The sequence below is a fragment of the Chanos chanos genome, chromosome 11 (genome assembly GCF_902362185.1).
Source record: "Chanos chanos chromosome 11, fChaCha1.1, whole genome shotgun sequence".
NCBI lineage: Eukaryota > Metazoa > Chordata > Actinopteri > Gonorynchiformes > Chanidae > Chanos > Chanos chanos.
In genome coordinates, this window is record NC_044505.1 from 11261740 (window position 1) to 11276203 (window position 14464).

The window sequence follows — 14464 nt, forward strand, 5'->3', positions numbered from 1 at the left end:
GAGTGTTTTTTTTTTTTACAGAGTCGAGGGACTTTTGTAGGCCTCTCCGACATTATATTTCCATTCGTCCTGTCTGTTATGTGATGTTGAGAACGTGCTCCAGCCGTCCGTCATGCCTGCCCCGGTTCATTATCACACTCCTCTGTTTTAAAAGGAGTGAAATGGGTCGTGTAATCTCGTTCTCTCTGCTCCGAGCTCAGCGTAGTCACCTTTTCTCTCCTCAACGATCTTCTATCACCGATACCTTCGCTGGCTTTTTAAAAATTGTATTTTTTTTTTTTTTTTGTTAAACATCACTCGCATCCAAAAAAAAAAAAAAGCGACTGTCACCGTGGGAAGCGGGTTTGTCGTCGGCACCGGATCAAAGTTTTAACGTGTTTCTGTTTTTTTTTTTTTTTCTCCAGCTGTTCTAAAACTGTCAAAAACGAGCTTTTTGAGACCGGTCCAAATATATTCGGACGTGTCTCGTTCTTCCGCTGTGGGCCCGGCTAAAAACGCGCTTCTGAAATCGCGGGCCGTAGAAATAATTATATGCATTGTCAAGTCTTCTCCTCGCTGGTGTCTAGTTAATGTGTAATGTAGCGTTTCATAGCCTCCACAGCGCGTCTAGCCGGAGAACCATCGCTCACACCGCACTGCGGGGAATTCCAGCCATTTGAAAACCCACTTCTGAAATGACACAGTAATAGCACTCTGGAATAAGTATACGCTTTGTGTGGATTGGGCCCGTCTGTGTGTGCAGACGGCTATGTATAAATGTGTGTGTGTGTGTGTGTGTGTGTTGGACCACGTCTTTGTGCATGTGAATGTGTGTCTCTTTCTAGACATTTCTGTGTCAGTTATGTTCATATGTATGTTTATGTGGTCAGTTGCGTGCATATGTATGTGTGTATGAGCGTGTTAGAGCATCTCAGAATGTGTACAAATGTACATGAGTCTATGAGAGAGCATGATGAGCATGGAGGCGAGAGAGAATTTGCTGACTTCTATAGTAACTTAAGGCAGCAAGACAGCGGACTGCCAAAGACCAGCTGTGAACACAGATGGCAAACTCCCAGCTGGAACCATCTCAGGTAGCCTCGCCTGAAGCTCCCATGGGGCTTAGCAACTAGCTAGACAGACTTTACATTGCTGGAGCCAAGTGTGCCCTTCCCAGAATGCCTTGCTCTCTGCATGTTTCATCCTGATTGTGAACTCCCAATGTGAGTGAGAGCTCTAGCACTAATATATGGATAGATAAATAAATACATAGAAATACTGAGTGTGTGTGTTATGAAGGCTTAACTATCTGAAGTTGTATTCCGTCAGTGTGTGGGTGGTGAAGTGTTCCAAGGGTGTTAACCACACCTTGCGTGAGAGGTGTGTGTTTTAATTAGAACAGACAGCAGGAAACTCCTTTATGTGCCTCACACTGTCCACTCTCGCCAGTGTCTTGCACTCATTTTCTCGCTTCTTTCTCTCCCCCTCTCTGTCAGAAACACACACACACACACACACACAGAGTCAATGGTTCCCAAGAGTTTATAAAGTAAGCCTCAGTAGTCAATATGCTGCATTAATTCAACACTTAAGCCAGCAGAGAGAGAGAGGGAGAGAGAGAGAGGAAGAGAGAGACAGAGTCTTTGAGACAGTGTCTTAGCACAAACAGGGCTCAGACAGACAGCTGTCTGCGTGTCTATCAGACAGGCTGACAGAGAGACGGCCAGAGACATAACTGTACAGTTTACAGCTCTGTGTTCAGCACTCAACACTCGTTCAGAAATCTGGTGAGGAGATGAGAGCATTTAGTCTCAACTCATTATGTCCTTATCATCGGTCTCCATGGGGATGAAGTAATTATAAAGTAATGGAGAGAGCTTGTCATTCCGCAACGGAAAGTTCTAGAAAGGAGGCAGTGTTTTTTTTTTTTAGTCCTCAGACTTTTCAACGTTCACTAGCCCAACACACGGTAACTCAACCTACTACGTTAACAACACAGATGTCCGCCTGTCGGTCCTAAGCCTCGCGCATTAAAAACAAAATATTCAAACAAAACAAGTAATGAAATAAAAGCGCCATCTGCCTGTGTTATTACTTTGATTTGAACCTAATTATTCAAACACTGAACACAATATGAAAAGGTCGGTACGCGAATATCTCGCTCTGTCTCTTTCACCGGTCCTGAGGCGCTGAGCGGTCATACGATATCTTCCCCAAATACAAACAGATGTATAGTTATTACACAAACAGATGGTTGGGTATTGATTTCCTCTACGGCTCTGCACACCGAGCAGAAATAAACACATCCATCACCGCGACTAAAACCCGTAGCGACGTCGGGGTTCTGGAGAGGGATGATCGGCTCTGTAATCGCGTGATCGTCGTTATTTCCTCTCTGTAGATCGCGGAGAGTCGGGCCGAGCGGGGCAGGTTGTTTAGTTTCGGGAATCTTCGTGCTCCTGGAGCTCCTCCGAGGGGCTTCCCGTCACGGGCCGAGCCCACCGAAGAGGCCTCGAGTCGGGCCAGTCTTTGCTGGCGCACTCCTTGTACCGTTCGCAGCGTGGGTGGGACTTCCGTCTGATTGACTGATTCCAGCAGTGGGTGACGGCGTTGAGCGGTTGCAGTGACTTCCAGAAACTAAACTGAATGCGATAAAAACAGAATGTAGCTGAGAGGGTAGATGGAAACCGGAAGAAAAATGTTCAACGTTGGTTAGCTTTATTTACCATCTCATGATGTCGGAATTGTCACTTGAATTAGATGAGATGAAATGCGCTTTTTTTTTGATAACGCCTGTGAGATTCCAGAAATCTTATCACAGACATAAAATGATTATGTAATGAATTCTTTTTGCTTTAGCACACACCGCAGAGTGCTACACATCACCCTTAGACACCACTGGTTATGTCTGCATTTCAACAGAAAACACATTTTAATTCTTTTCAGTCTGCGGATTTTGAACTGTGAAGGGCTGTGTACAGCAACCGTGGTTCACATCCATTCTCTCGTTCTTTTTCTTCTTCTTCTTTTTTTTTTTTTTTGCACATTTTATTTCGCATATTCAGTGTGGCAGCTCGTACAAACCACTGATTTGAGTAAACCGCTGTGTTACTTTCTGTAATAATAGATCTTACACGGCTGGAAATCCCTTTAGACAGCATGAGAGAAAAACCAGGCGGATATGTTTCCCTCACGCCAGGAATATCCTTATAAAATGCAAAATCAAATCAGCCTCCCGATTGGTGTCTTTGCCCTTTGTAGTGCTTTGCCAGGGAATTGGCTGGAATTGTTCTTCTTTACTCGTATACAAACTAAATTTGGCCTCCTCCAGACAGACTGTGGTTTGACTGTGTGTGTGTGTGTGTGTAAATCCCAGCTGATGTAACATTCAGTCTGCTGCCCACCAGTGCAAAGTGTTTTTTTCTCACAAGGTGACAGGATTGACTCTGATCTTCTCAGCTGTGGTGAACAAAAGCACACACACACACACACACACACACACATACCTTTGCAGAGCAGAATGTTGACAGAATCTTGGATCTGAAGATACCTGGTTTCACGTTCACGTTCATATCACGTTTTCTTTTTTATTTTGCAGCTTTTTCCGAAAAAAAAGGAAAAGAAAAAAAAAGCAAGAATAATCTGCAAATCTAATCACCACATCTTTGCCTGAAGACTAAAATGACTTCATTCGCAGACAGTCCTACGGAGAAGAAAGGAAAACTTTGATAAAAAACATCAGTGCTGTCGCAAACAAGACATGTTGTAATTTTAGAATGGATAGATGACCTTCAAGCCCTGTGTGCTTGTGTGTGTGTATGTGTGTGTGTTCGTGTGTGTGTGTGTGTGTGTATGTGTGTGTTCGTGTGTGTGTGTCCGGCTGGTGAAGCAGTGACAGGCACCAGCCCTTGCTGGAGTGACTGTGTAGACAGGAGTGATGGGCCTCGTTTGTGAGCACAGAGACGTTGCTCACACAGAGATAATACAGGCGCAAAGACAAGGCCATTTGATTGGCTGTCTGTGTCCTTCAGGGATTATGCGGGGGAGGGGAGGGGGACGTAGGATGAAACTGAAGTCTTTTTAATGTGTGTGGAATGCTTTGAGGTGTGTGTGTGTGTGTGTGTGTGTGTGCAAGGATGAGTGTATGGCTCTGTTTTTGTGTGTGTAAATCTGTGTTTGTGTGTGTCTGTGTTCCTTTGTATTTGTGTGCCCGCGCACACACGTGTGTATGCGTGTAAACATAACATATTTATGTACAGGTTTGTATATATGCACAGGTGTTGGTGTGTGTGTGTATGTATGTGTGTGAATGTAATATTTGGAACTGGTCTAGGAAAAACTCTTAGGTGCTGTTTGTCTGATTTAGTGAGAAAAATGCTGAAAGAAATTCTGTTTATTCTGACAAAATAGTCCTCCTGTTTATGGTTCTAGCACACTGCTCCCAAAATGAATGAAGGCATTGCCTGCATGCATTCTTCATTATCCAAACATTCTGTCGAAACTTTTTTACTATCTAAACATGTTACTGAGATCCATATGGATCATAGGGTTTGATTACATGTTTCAATTCAACTTAATATATCTACAGTATACTGCTCATGTTTTAACATGTGTTATATATTGTGTGAAGCAGGGATCTTAAGCAGTATGTAACAGTGCTTAAACAATTCTTATATGTTTACGGTGGAGTGCTGATTGTGAATCAGTTGTTTGTGGTCATTTGCCATGAGAATTTGTCATTAAGTGTGCGTGTCTGTACGGTATGTGTATGTATGTTCACGACTCTCTCACTCTCTCTGTGTTTTTCTCTTCTTGTGCGTTTCTCTCTCAGGGAAGTGGCCCAGATCGACCAGTTTCTGCAGGAGACGGCGGCGAGAGAGGCCAACGCCAAAGTGCGTCTGCAGCAGTTCATCGAGGAGCTCCTGGAGCGGGCTGACCGCGCCGAGAAACAGCTCCAGATCATCAGCAGCTGTGGAACCACACCCAACGGCAGCCTGGGACACTGCAGCGTCCAGGGCTCCAAAGGCAACGGACGCCAGGTGAGAGAGACAGAGAGAGAGACAGAGAGTGAGAGACTGTAACCCAGTCAGGTATGTTGGCAGGCCTGCAATGTGTGACTGACACCCAGCATACCTTCAGTTTTTTCCAAGAGAACAGGACAGCAGAGTCTTAGGGGAAGGGAGAGAGAGAGAGAGGGAGTGAGTGAGAGAGAGAGAGAGAGAATGGGAAAGAGAGAGAGATAGTGTTGAAAGAGAAGTAAATTGTTTACTGGGAACAGTGCAGACTCTTCAGAGGCTGGTTTCTTTAAGGAGGGCTAAGCTTTGTTTTGGAGCAAGAAGCATAATTCCTGACTAAATGATGTTTTTGAGTGGATTTTCTCCATTCAAAATACATTTCTCTCCAGGATTAAGACAAACTGTTTTTCTTACATAGTTCTTTTTTGGTAGTTCTGTTTATAGTGCTCCTTGGAAACTACCCCTTTATATTTAATATTTATGTTTAGCATCATAGTGACATGTTTTCATTAAATTTTCATAATGTCATTTCAAGTTTCCCTAATGTAATTTCATTCAGTAATATTCATTACCGATTAGATCTTACTGGCTCTAAATGACACGCAATTTTAAACTGCCGATCCAGAATTAGATTCCTCCGCCTCACATCATTATACCAAACGGAGTAGACCTTGCATGGACTTCTTCCAGTTTTAGGCTAATTACAAATAGTAGGCTACTATCTGTGTCCACAGACGTATAGAGCTCCATTACTTGTATATCAGCTGCCCGAGAGTATTTTTGGTTACTCATTCAACTGTGCTGGAATGCAAACAGGTTTGCAGGCAAGTTGTTTTTCTGTTAGCATTTACCGAAACCAGAGAAACTAGGGTATTACGACCCCCCCCCCCTCCTCCCCCCACCATCGTTTTCTCATTAATTTGAGTTTATCCCGTAATATATAATCTGACCGAAAGCATGTGAAATATTTATTCATGGTGAAAATGGGAAGGCACTCGAGTGTGACTATCAGAAATTAAGAATAGCGGCGGGAAACTTTGTCCCCCTGGACACATCACTCCTCCCGATTGCCCGGTGCCATTAGCTCTTGATTTATTACCTATGTTTATCTGCCGTAAAACTCATAATTAACACTTCTGGAATGTAGGTTATTGGCGTGTCAATATAATTGTCGGGGCGGAGAGATAGTATTTATTTATTTATCTGTCATTTGTTTGTTTGTGTTATTAAATGCTTTGTTGCTGTTCAAACTCGGATTACAGTTATTTGTTTTGCAGACACGGGCATGTCTGTTTTCCAAGTAAATCAAAAAATCCTTGTTCTGTTTTTTTTTTTTTTTTGTACTCTGCTTTGATAGACGTGACATGCAAGCTTTGTCTCCGTTCTTGAAAACAAGCGATATTAATCTTATCCCCGCAACAGACAGCTCTGGCTTACTGACGCGGCGTCTGCGGTGATACTATCGTTAGCTGCGGTTTGGTTGACCCGAGAGACAGTGCAATGGTTTTAGGGTGTGAAAGACCAGTGTTAATTGCTGTTTTCTCAGCCATTCTGTCCACTTTGATGTGTGTTATGGAAAATTCGGTATAAGTCCACTGTTGTGTACCAGGAAGCTCAGAACACTCTCCATTAAGTCTTAAGTGCAGAAATGATGAATGCCTTATCATTAATACTTATTCAGTGTGACGAGGTTCAGTCATGCAAGATGATGCTATTAAGAAATCCAGTTCTTACAGCCGCTGCTTTGATCTGTTTCAGATTTCAGTAGTTTGTACAAGGAGTTTTAGTAGCTCATGCATTGTGAGTTGCTGACTTTGTATTTGAGTTTTTTAATGGGGAGTTGGATTTGCAGTAACGGCGCTGTCAACAGCATTAAGTGGAATAATGAATGAACGTCTGTGCGTCTGTATCAGTCAACATAAAATCAGTTCACAAACAACCAAAATGAGTCAAAGTGCCCCAGGTACATGCTGTCTGTCTCTGTGTGTGTGTGTGTGTGTGTGTGTGTGTGTGTGTTTGTGAGCACGCGTGCGCGCGTGCGTTTCTCTCCACATGCTTGCCGTCCCCTGCTGTGGATGACATAATGCCAAGTAACACCCGGTGATCCCTCCGCCCTCGCCGATGACATCATAGTGGGGTGCTCCCTATCGCTATGGAGATCGTTGTCAGTGGGAGGGATATCTCAATGCAATATGTGCCTGTGCATCCTTTATTTGGAACCAAACAGTGGGGAGTCCAACACTATAACTGCTCTTTCAAATACAGGTTGTGTTCCCAAATTACACCCCATGTCCCGTATTCTCCAGCCCACTGAAACGAGCAGCGTGCGCTCTGATGTCAGAAAGGAACGCACTATATTTGGAGGTGAACAGTGATTTGGAACAGGCTCTAAGTAGAGCGACGGAGGGAGGGAGGGAGGGAGGGATGGAGGGATCTGTCCTGATGAAAGTATGCGGGGGGGGGGGGGTCTCTGTGGCTGCGGTCCCTGTGGGTTTTGCCCGTGGTAGCAGAACAGAGATGGATGTATTTGGACCTGCAGGTCTGGTCCATTTCTCAGTCACCCTGATGAAACCATGCTGATACAGCTGTTCCTGCAGCCCTGCGTGGGGCTGCCTGCCGCCCCTGCTCCGATTCCACGGGCTTTAGGCCTCTGCTCTCTCTTTCTCTCTGTCCTCCCCCTCTCTGTCTGTCTCTCTCTCTCTCTCTCTCTGTGTCTCTTTCTTTCTCTCTCTCTCTCTCTCTTACTCTCTCTTTCACTCCCTTTCTGTCTCTGTCTCTTTCTTTCTTTCTCTCTTTCTGCCCTTTGCTCTCTCTCTCTCTCTCTTTCTGTCTCTCTCTCTCTTTCTCTCTCTCTCTCTCTCTCTCCCTCTTTCTCTGTCTCTTTGTACACCCAGTCAGGTATGTCGGCTGGCCTGTGATGTGGGACTGACATCCAACACACCTTCAATTGCTCCAAGAGAAAGTGACAGCAACAGCAGAGGCTCGGGGGGGGGGGGGGGCATGGAAGAGAGAGAGAGACAGAGAGAGAGACAGAAGAAAACAGAGAGCTACAAAAAAAAGACGACAAAATGTAAGCATAAAGAAACCAAGCAGAGTAAATAAGCCATACACGCTGAGGTTCCCTCGCGAATTGTGTGTTAGCAACGTGAGACGTCTGAGGTTTTTTTTTCCTTCGACTGGCTGATTAACTGACGCGTTCGGGTTGTACTTTTCCGAGTGCCACTCCGTCGAAATTAATTACCTCCACGGCACACGGCGAGAGCAGCCGTGAAGCTTTATATCTCCTCTATTAAGTCTGTCACCGAGCTCAGTTCCTTCATCTGCAAATCTCCTTTTGAATTCTAACACGCTTTTAGCATGTTTGCTACTGTTCATTTAGCACAAACTCAAATGACAGCATAAAACAGCAGCCATAACAATACGAATGCCTATGAATGTGGAGATTCCTGCAGTTAAAGGCCAGTAAAGTTGTCCATAATTGCTGTAATATTCGTGTATTGAAACAATGCAGAGAAATGATACGTTTGTTTTTAATGGGAAAAAAAAAAAGGAGAAACGGTTTTGATGGATGAAGGTGTCCTGACACCCGTGTGGAAAATGACACCAGCCTCCGATAGTGATAGGTAATCTGACATAATCTGTGATTGATGGATTTAACGTCTGCTTGTCACCTGTGGGTTTCTCTCCAGACCCTGTCTTGTGTGTGTGTGTGTGTGTGTGTGTATGTCAGGTGAGTGTGCTGTTTTGAGACTTATTCCCCTTGTTCTGATTTTGTCTATATTTAGCTTCTCTGAATAGTCATCCCCTTCTCCTGTGTCTTTGGTGCTGTCACAAAGTTTTGTTGAGCGATGGTTTGTTTACTTAAGCCAGTCATGAGGTTGGCACCTATTTTGTTGTGGGTTTTTTTTCTTTGTTTGTTTGTTTTTTGTTTTTTTTTTACACTGAAAATAGTGCTGTTTTTAGCTTTTTCTGTAGCAGCCTTCTTATTTGAAGAGCTGTGCTACCTGTTTGCTGTCATCGGGGGTTTTGACAGTGATGCAGGCTCTAAAGGAGCATTTGTGAGCAAACGTCGACATTTTTCCCGGGCTTCAGTTTGATGGGTCTGTGTAGGCCGAAAACGATGAGTAAGGCAAAAAGCGTAACCATATCCTCATTTAACTTTCTCTCTCTCTCTCTCTCTCTCTCTGGCCATATCTCTGTCTTTCTCTCTCTCTCTCTCTCACTGGCCATATCTCTGTCTTTCTCTCTCTCTCTCTCGCGCTCTCTCTCTCTGGCCATATCTCTGTCTTTCTCTCTCTCACTGGCCATATCTCTGTCTCTCTCCCTCTCTCTCTCTCTCTGGCCATATCTCTGTCTTTCTCTCTCTCTCTTGTTCAATCTCGAGATTTTTTTTTTCGGTTTCAGCATTAAAATAATGAGATGACAGTGCTGTTAATCAGTAATGAGAAACGGCCAGAGAAATGAGGAGATAATGGTCCAGTTATAGCATGTACATATTCTTTTATGTTTTATCTTTCTCTTTCTCCCTCTCTTTCTCTCCGTCTGTCTGCCTCTCTCTCTCCCCCTCCCCCTCTCCCTCTCTCAAAATTTTCCTTTGCTTTTTTGCCATCTCTTTTTTCATAATGTTTTTAAAGCATTATAATAATGAAATGACAGTAAAGCAAAAAAAAAAACATGACACAAAAAGAGAAAAAGTCATAAAACGATATGAGATAGTCATAACATGCTTGTATGTTTTCCCTCTCTTTCTCTCTCTCTCTCTCTCTCTCTCTCTCTCTTTTCCTTTCTCTTTTTCTCTCACAGAGGAACTCCAGTATCTCTGGCACATCTCGGGGCGTGTACCATGTCTCGGATCGGCGTTCATCTCCGAGCACTGGGTAAGAGTTAGTTAATCCCAGCGTCGGCCGGACAACATACCTTTACCTCTCCCTCAACATCTGTTTTTTTTTTTTTCTCTTAAGGTTCTTTTATGTCTGTCTCACCTCTCAGTGACATGCCAGTTGACATTCGGTCTGAGAACCACAAATCCTGTGCAATGCAGTACATGGCTCTTTGGTTTAAAGCCAACTTTTTTTTTTTCTCTCTCTCTCAGTTCTCGGTTCTGTGCAGAATGTACTGGCAGAGCTGTAAACCTTTACAGGTTCCCTTGAATAATAAACCTGATTCAATTTTAGCAAAGTCACACACACACACACACACACATTCACACAAACAACACACACGCGTTCTCTCGCTCTGAAAACTCTCTTTAGGGGAATCGTTGTGTGACACATGCTTCTAAACACCCCATCTGCTTTTAGACAGAGATTTTGGAAGAGCTGTTTGCAAAGCTAGCTCGTTCTAGTTTCCTCTGCATCAGAAGTACGGCCCGCCTCTCTGAAAGGGTTCTGTTTATGCTTGTCTCTGCTCCAGGCTGGGGTGCCGGGGTTTGGGTTCGTGTTTAGACAGCTTGTCAACCGCCTGAGTTTCTGCATTTCGAGGGCAATAAAGGGGTCAGTGACTTCAGAATACGTCAAACTGTAGTCATGACATCTCAATGGAAACCGAATTCACCAAATGGCTAAGTGTTGTGCCAAAATGATTTGTTCATAGATGGCACTGAGCAAAACTGACAGTTGTTTCTCTCTCTCTCTCTCTCTCTCTCTCTTCCTCCCTTTCTCTCTGATGCTAGAAAATATTCTTAAACAGAATCTATTTTTGAAAAATCTTCTTGTAGAGGCTAACAGAAGCTAGTCGTTAAGTATAGCACGGCTAATCGTAGAGTGTCATCGGTTGCTCTGCATACTTAGGCCAGTCTGTCAAATCCCTCTGAATTTTTTACTCAATCAGTCTGCCTGTTAATTTTGTTCAAATTCACCCACGTCGTGTCATCACGTTCTGATGTATCCTATATACAGCGTGGTTTCACGTCGGTTATATTTAGAACCGGCCGATTCTAATAAAAGATTCCGTCGCTTGCATAACGCATTGCGGAGCGGTAAACTGTGACGGTGATCGGATAGCCCATCTGCTGTTTGTGTTTGTGCACAACCATTTGGGCTTCTTAAAAAAAGAATGGGCGGAGGGTAAAGATGGTCGCCCGTCGTCTGGTGTCCCCGGCGTGGCGTCACGAGCCTCGAAGGTCTTTCCCTGTGACTCAGACGTGACCGCGAATACGCAGCTTCTGCCCGTACAGTATTGTGCGACCACCTGCTTACCGGCCCTTTAGACGGAGCGAGCAGCCAATGAGATGCGACGTCTTGTCCAGCTGCAGCTGGTTTGTGTTGCTCATTTGGTTCGGTGCTTGAGAGTGGCAGTGGTTGGAAATGAATGGACTTTTCTGCTTTGTGGATGTAGGGGATGTAGTTTACATTTCTGTTTTAGTCAGTAACGTAAGACATTGCTCCGTTTCATGGATCCCGGAGCTGTTTTCATCTCTCATTAAATTGTGTTTTAACTGGATTGCTAAAACAATGGCTGCCTGTCTGTTATGTACACTGCTGCAGATAATTGGCTTTCTTCTGGATCCTATTCTGGATTCAAAGAGCAATTTTATTTTTTTGTTCCTTCTTAAACAACTTAAAAAACAAACCTCACAAACACTCCAAAGTATTCAAAGGACAAAAGAGGCCCATCAGATAAAATGTATTTTGGATCCATATCTTCCAGTGCTCGAATAGTTTGGCCAGTACAAAATGTGTTTGTTCTAGTGGGGTTTTTTTTCCGACCAGAACATTAGGGTGGATCTGTGACAGAATAGAGCAAACAGGAACCCGGCGTCTAAGAATTTTCCCGCTCTGTTCGCTCGCTCGCTGCCTAATGCCTCCTTCCGTTCTTTTATTTTTTAAATTTTTCCTTTTCGCTCTTTTCCCTTTTTCTTGGTTTTCCATCGCAGATGAACCCTAAGCCTGGGCACCGTTTGGTATTTGTCAGGTGATGATGAAATGCCTTGCGTTGGGAGCTTACCTGCAGAATTTCATATTTCATATCTCTGTCGTTCTGAAAACACCCTAACAAGAAAATAAATATATATATATATATATATATATATATATATATCCCTCCTATGGTGAATCCACAGAAACCCACTTCCATATTTGGATATTTTGGGGTTTACGCCTTGACTCGTTTTAAACCCTTCCGCTGATTTCACCTCACACAGGGTCCACATATTGGCCATTGCACAAAGTGGAATTCATTTCCGGTTTAATCCAGTTTTACCAGAGCCTGTGGAGAACTGGACCAGATTGAAATCACCTGAGGAGAAAAGGAACTCCTGTTCACAGAGAAAGAGAGAAAATGTGCTTTGATATCTCTCGCATGCCCAGTCAAGCATTACGCCTATTTTACGAACACAAACCAGGAAAAAGTCAGCTAGCTGCCAACACCGTGGAAAGCTGACGGCGGAAAGAGAGTGTGTGTGTGTGTTTGTCTGTACTGTCCACACAATATCTTGGCAGAGAGAACATGTCGCCATGGTTCCCTGTGGAATCATTCCGAATGTGCATTAACGCAAAGGGACAGTTAGCGTCTCTCGTCAACCTTTAGTCGTTACCTAATGGCCTTCGTGGTCACTCACTCTACCGACCAGTTAAAACCAGAAGCAGTGATTCTTCCAAATATAAGTGATGTCCCTTTAATTTTTCCCTGAGAGCTTTTGAATGGTAATGTCTTAGCAGTGACTGTGTTTCTGGCTTAAATCCCCAATGGAAATTCTGTGTCCTGCCCAGACCCAGGAGTGGAACATTTTGTACCCAGAATGCCACGAGGCAGGGTCTGACAGTGAATCTACTGGTCTGCACTGTGTTTTGAGTGAAAACATCAGTTCAGTAAGGGAGTCCCATCCAGATACCCAAAGCATAAATCATTCAAATCTTCCTTGAACCAGTCCAAAAAGAAATAAAAACAAAAAACCAACCACCACCAAACGCTTTTAAGAGAATGTGTTGCACTTCTTGTTCTATGTCTAACCTTCAGTCACGCCTTCCAAACCTCAGGCAAAAGACAGACGGTGTTTCGAAAAAGGGCCTTTCTCGCATGACTTTCTGTTGCTGTCTCGTGTCTGAATTTGCTCTGTTTGACGACGGTTTGTTCTTCCCCCTTCCGCGTCAGGGCGTCGGGTCACGTGAAGTCGGTCTCTCAAGGCTCGGGCGGGTACGACAGCGACGGCGTGGAGCTCCACGCAATGGAGGAGTGCCCGGAGGCCCAGTACTACCACGTCCAGTGCAGACTGGGAGAAGGTGGCTACGACCGGGCCCCCGGCGCCTCCTCTCGAAACTGGGGCCTCCGGAAACAAGCCATCCAGAACTGGCAGCGCAGGCCCTACCGAAACAGCACGGAGGGAGAGGAGGGAGACGTGTCCGATGTGGGCTCCCGCACCACCGAGTCCGAGGCGGAGCTCTGGGAACAGGAACGCCGCGCCTCCAACGACTGTCTGCAGATTCCCGCCAACCGCAGCGGGTACCGACTGGGCACAGGTAAAACATACAGACGAAAAGCCATACCTTTACATGGTGAAATTCACAGTTCTCGTACAGGGACCGGTCTACCGAAGACAGTCTGAGATAAGCAATAAATGGTTACAGACGCGGTTTTACGGACAGAGTGAAGACCGTGCGTTGTCGACCGTCGTGCACTTACAATCAACACGACATGCTATGACACAATTCACTGAGTCATCGGGTAACATTTAAAGGACAAGCTCTCCAGTTTTCTTTGTTTTTGGATTGTTTTTTTTTTTTTTTACACCGTGGTACTTTAACGTTAAAATAGCTGTACTGATGGGGATTTGATGCGTCTCCCCTGGCACTGGTAGCTGAGTTTTGGCAGGCTAATGTTTGAGTTCTTAAAGCTGGAAACGGTGGAAAAGCTGAGGCCAGAAAATTTGGACGAGCCAAAGTGTTGCCTCATACACTTCGGTCGTTTCTGGGTGAGGACGCCAAGTGTCAAAATCCCAAACTTCGACACGAAATTAGAACTCATCTGCGAAGAAATACAACGTTTAAATGTGGGAGTAAGGCTTGTTGTCGGGGGGGGGGAAAAAAAAATACGGTTTACTTCAAATGCTGTCCAGTGGGAAAAGAGCATACGCGATGTAATCATTCATCTTGGTTCCCTTCATTCATAACAATGCTACGTTTTTTTTTTTGTTTTTTTTTTTCTAGAGCTTTCTCTTAGTCATCAGACATCACAACAGTGTGGAATAGCAGTTTGGTCACTTGTCAGGTGCAGATTGTGTGTCCAACAGTTGGGTCGACAGTCTGTTAGCCCTGAAGCTCGGAGCAGCAGGAGCCTCTGTGTGTGTGTGTGTGTGTGCGCGTGTGTGCGTCTGTGTGTGTGTGTGTGTGTGTGTGTGCAGTCTCTGTTACACAGCTTCCCTGTCCAGTCAGGACACACTCAGAGAGCACAGACTGAGAAAAACTGGGTCACAGAGAAACGTGCTGTTTTAGAGAACATAGGTTAGAGAACACAGAGAGAGAGAGAGAGAGAGA

At 44.5% G+C, this 14464-nt stretch overlaps 1 protein-coding gene across 1 annotated transcript in view; it reads left to right on the forward strand.

Moving 5' to 3' along the window:
- fbxo41 (F-box protein 41) overlaps positions 1-14464 on the forward strand; it is a 33098-nt gene that overhangs the window by 10073 nt on the left and 8561 nt on the right. Inside the window, exons 2-4 of the mRNA XM_030788295.1 lie at positions 4811-5018; positions 9798-9871; positions 13086-13450. Of these exons, the coding sequence (XP_030644155.1) occupies positions 4811-5018; positions 9798-9871; positions 13086-13450 (647 nt within the window). The remainder of the gene's footprint in view (positions 1-4810; positions 5019-9797; positions 9872-13085; positions 13451-14464) is intronic.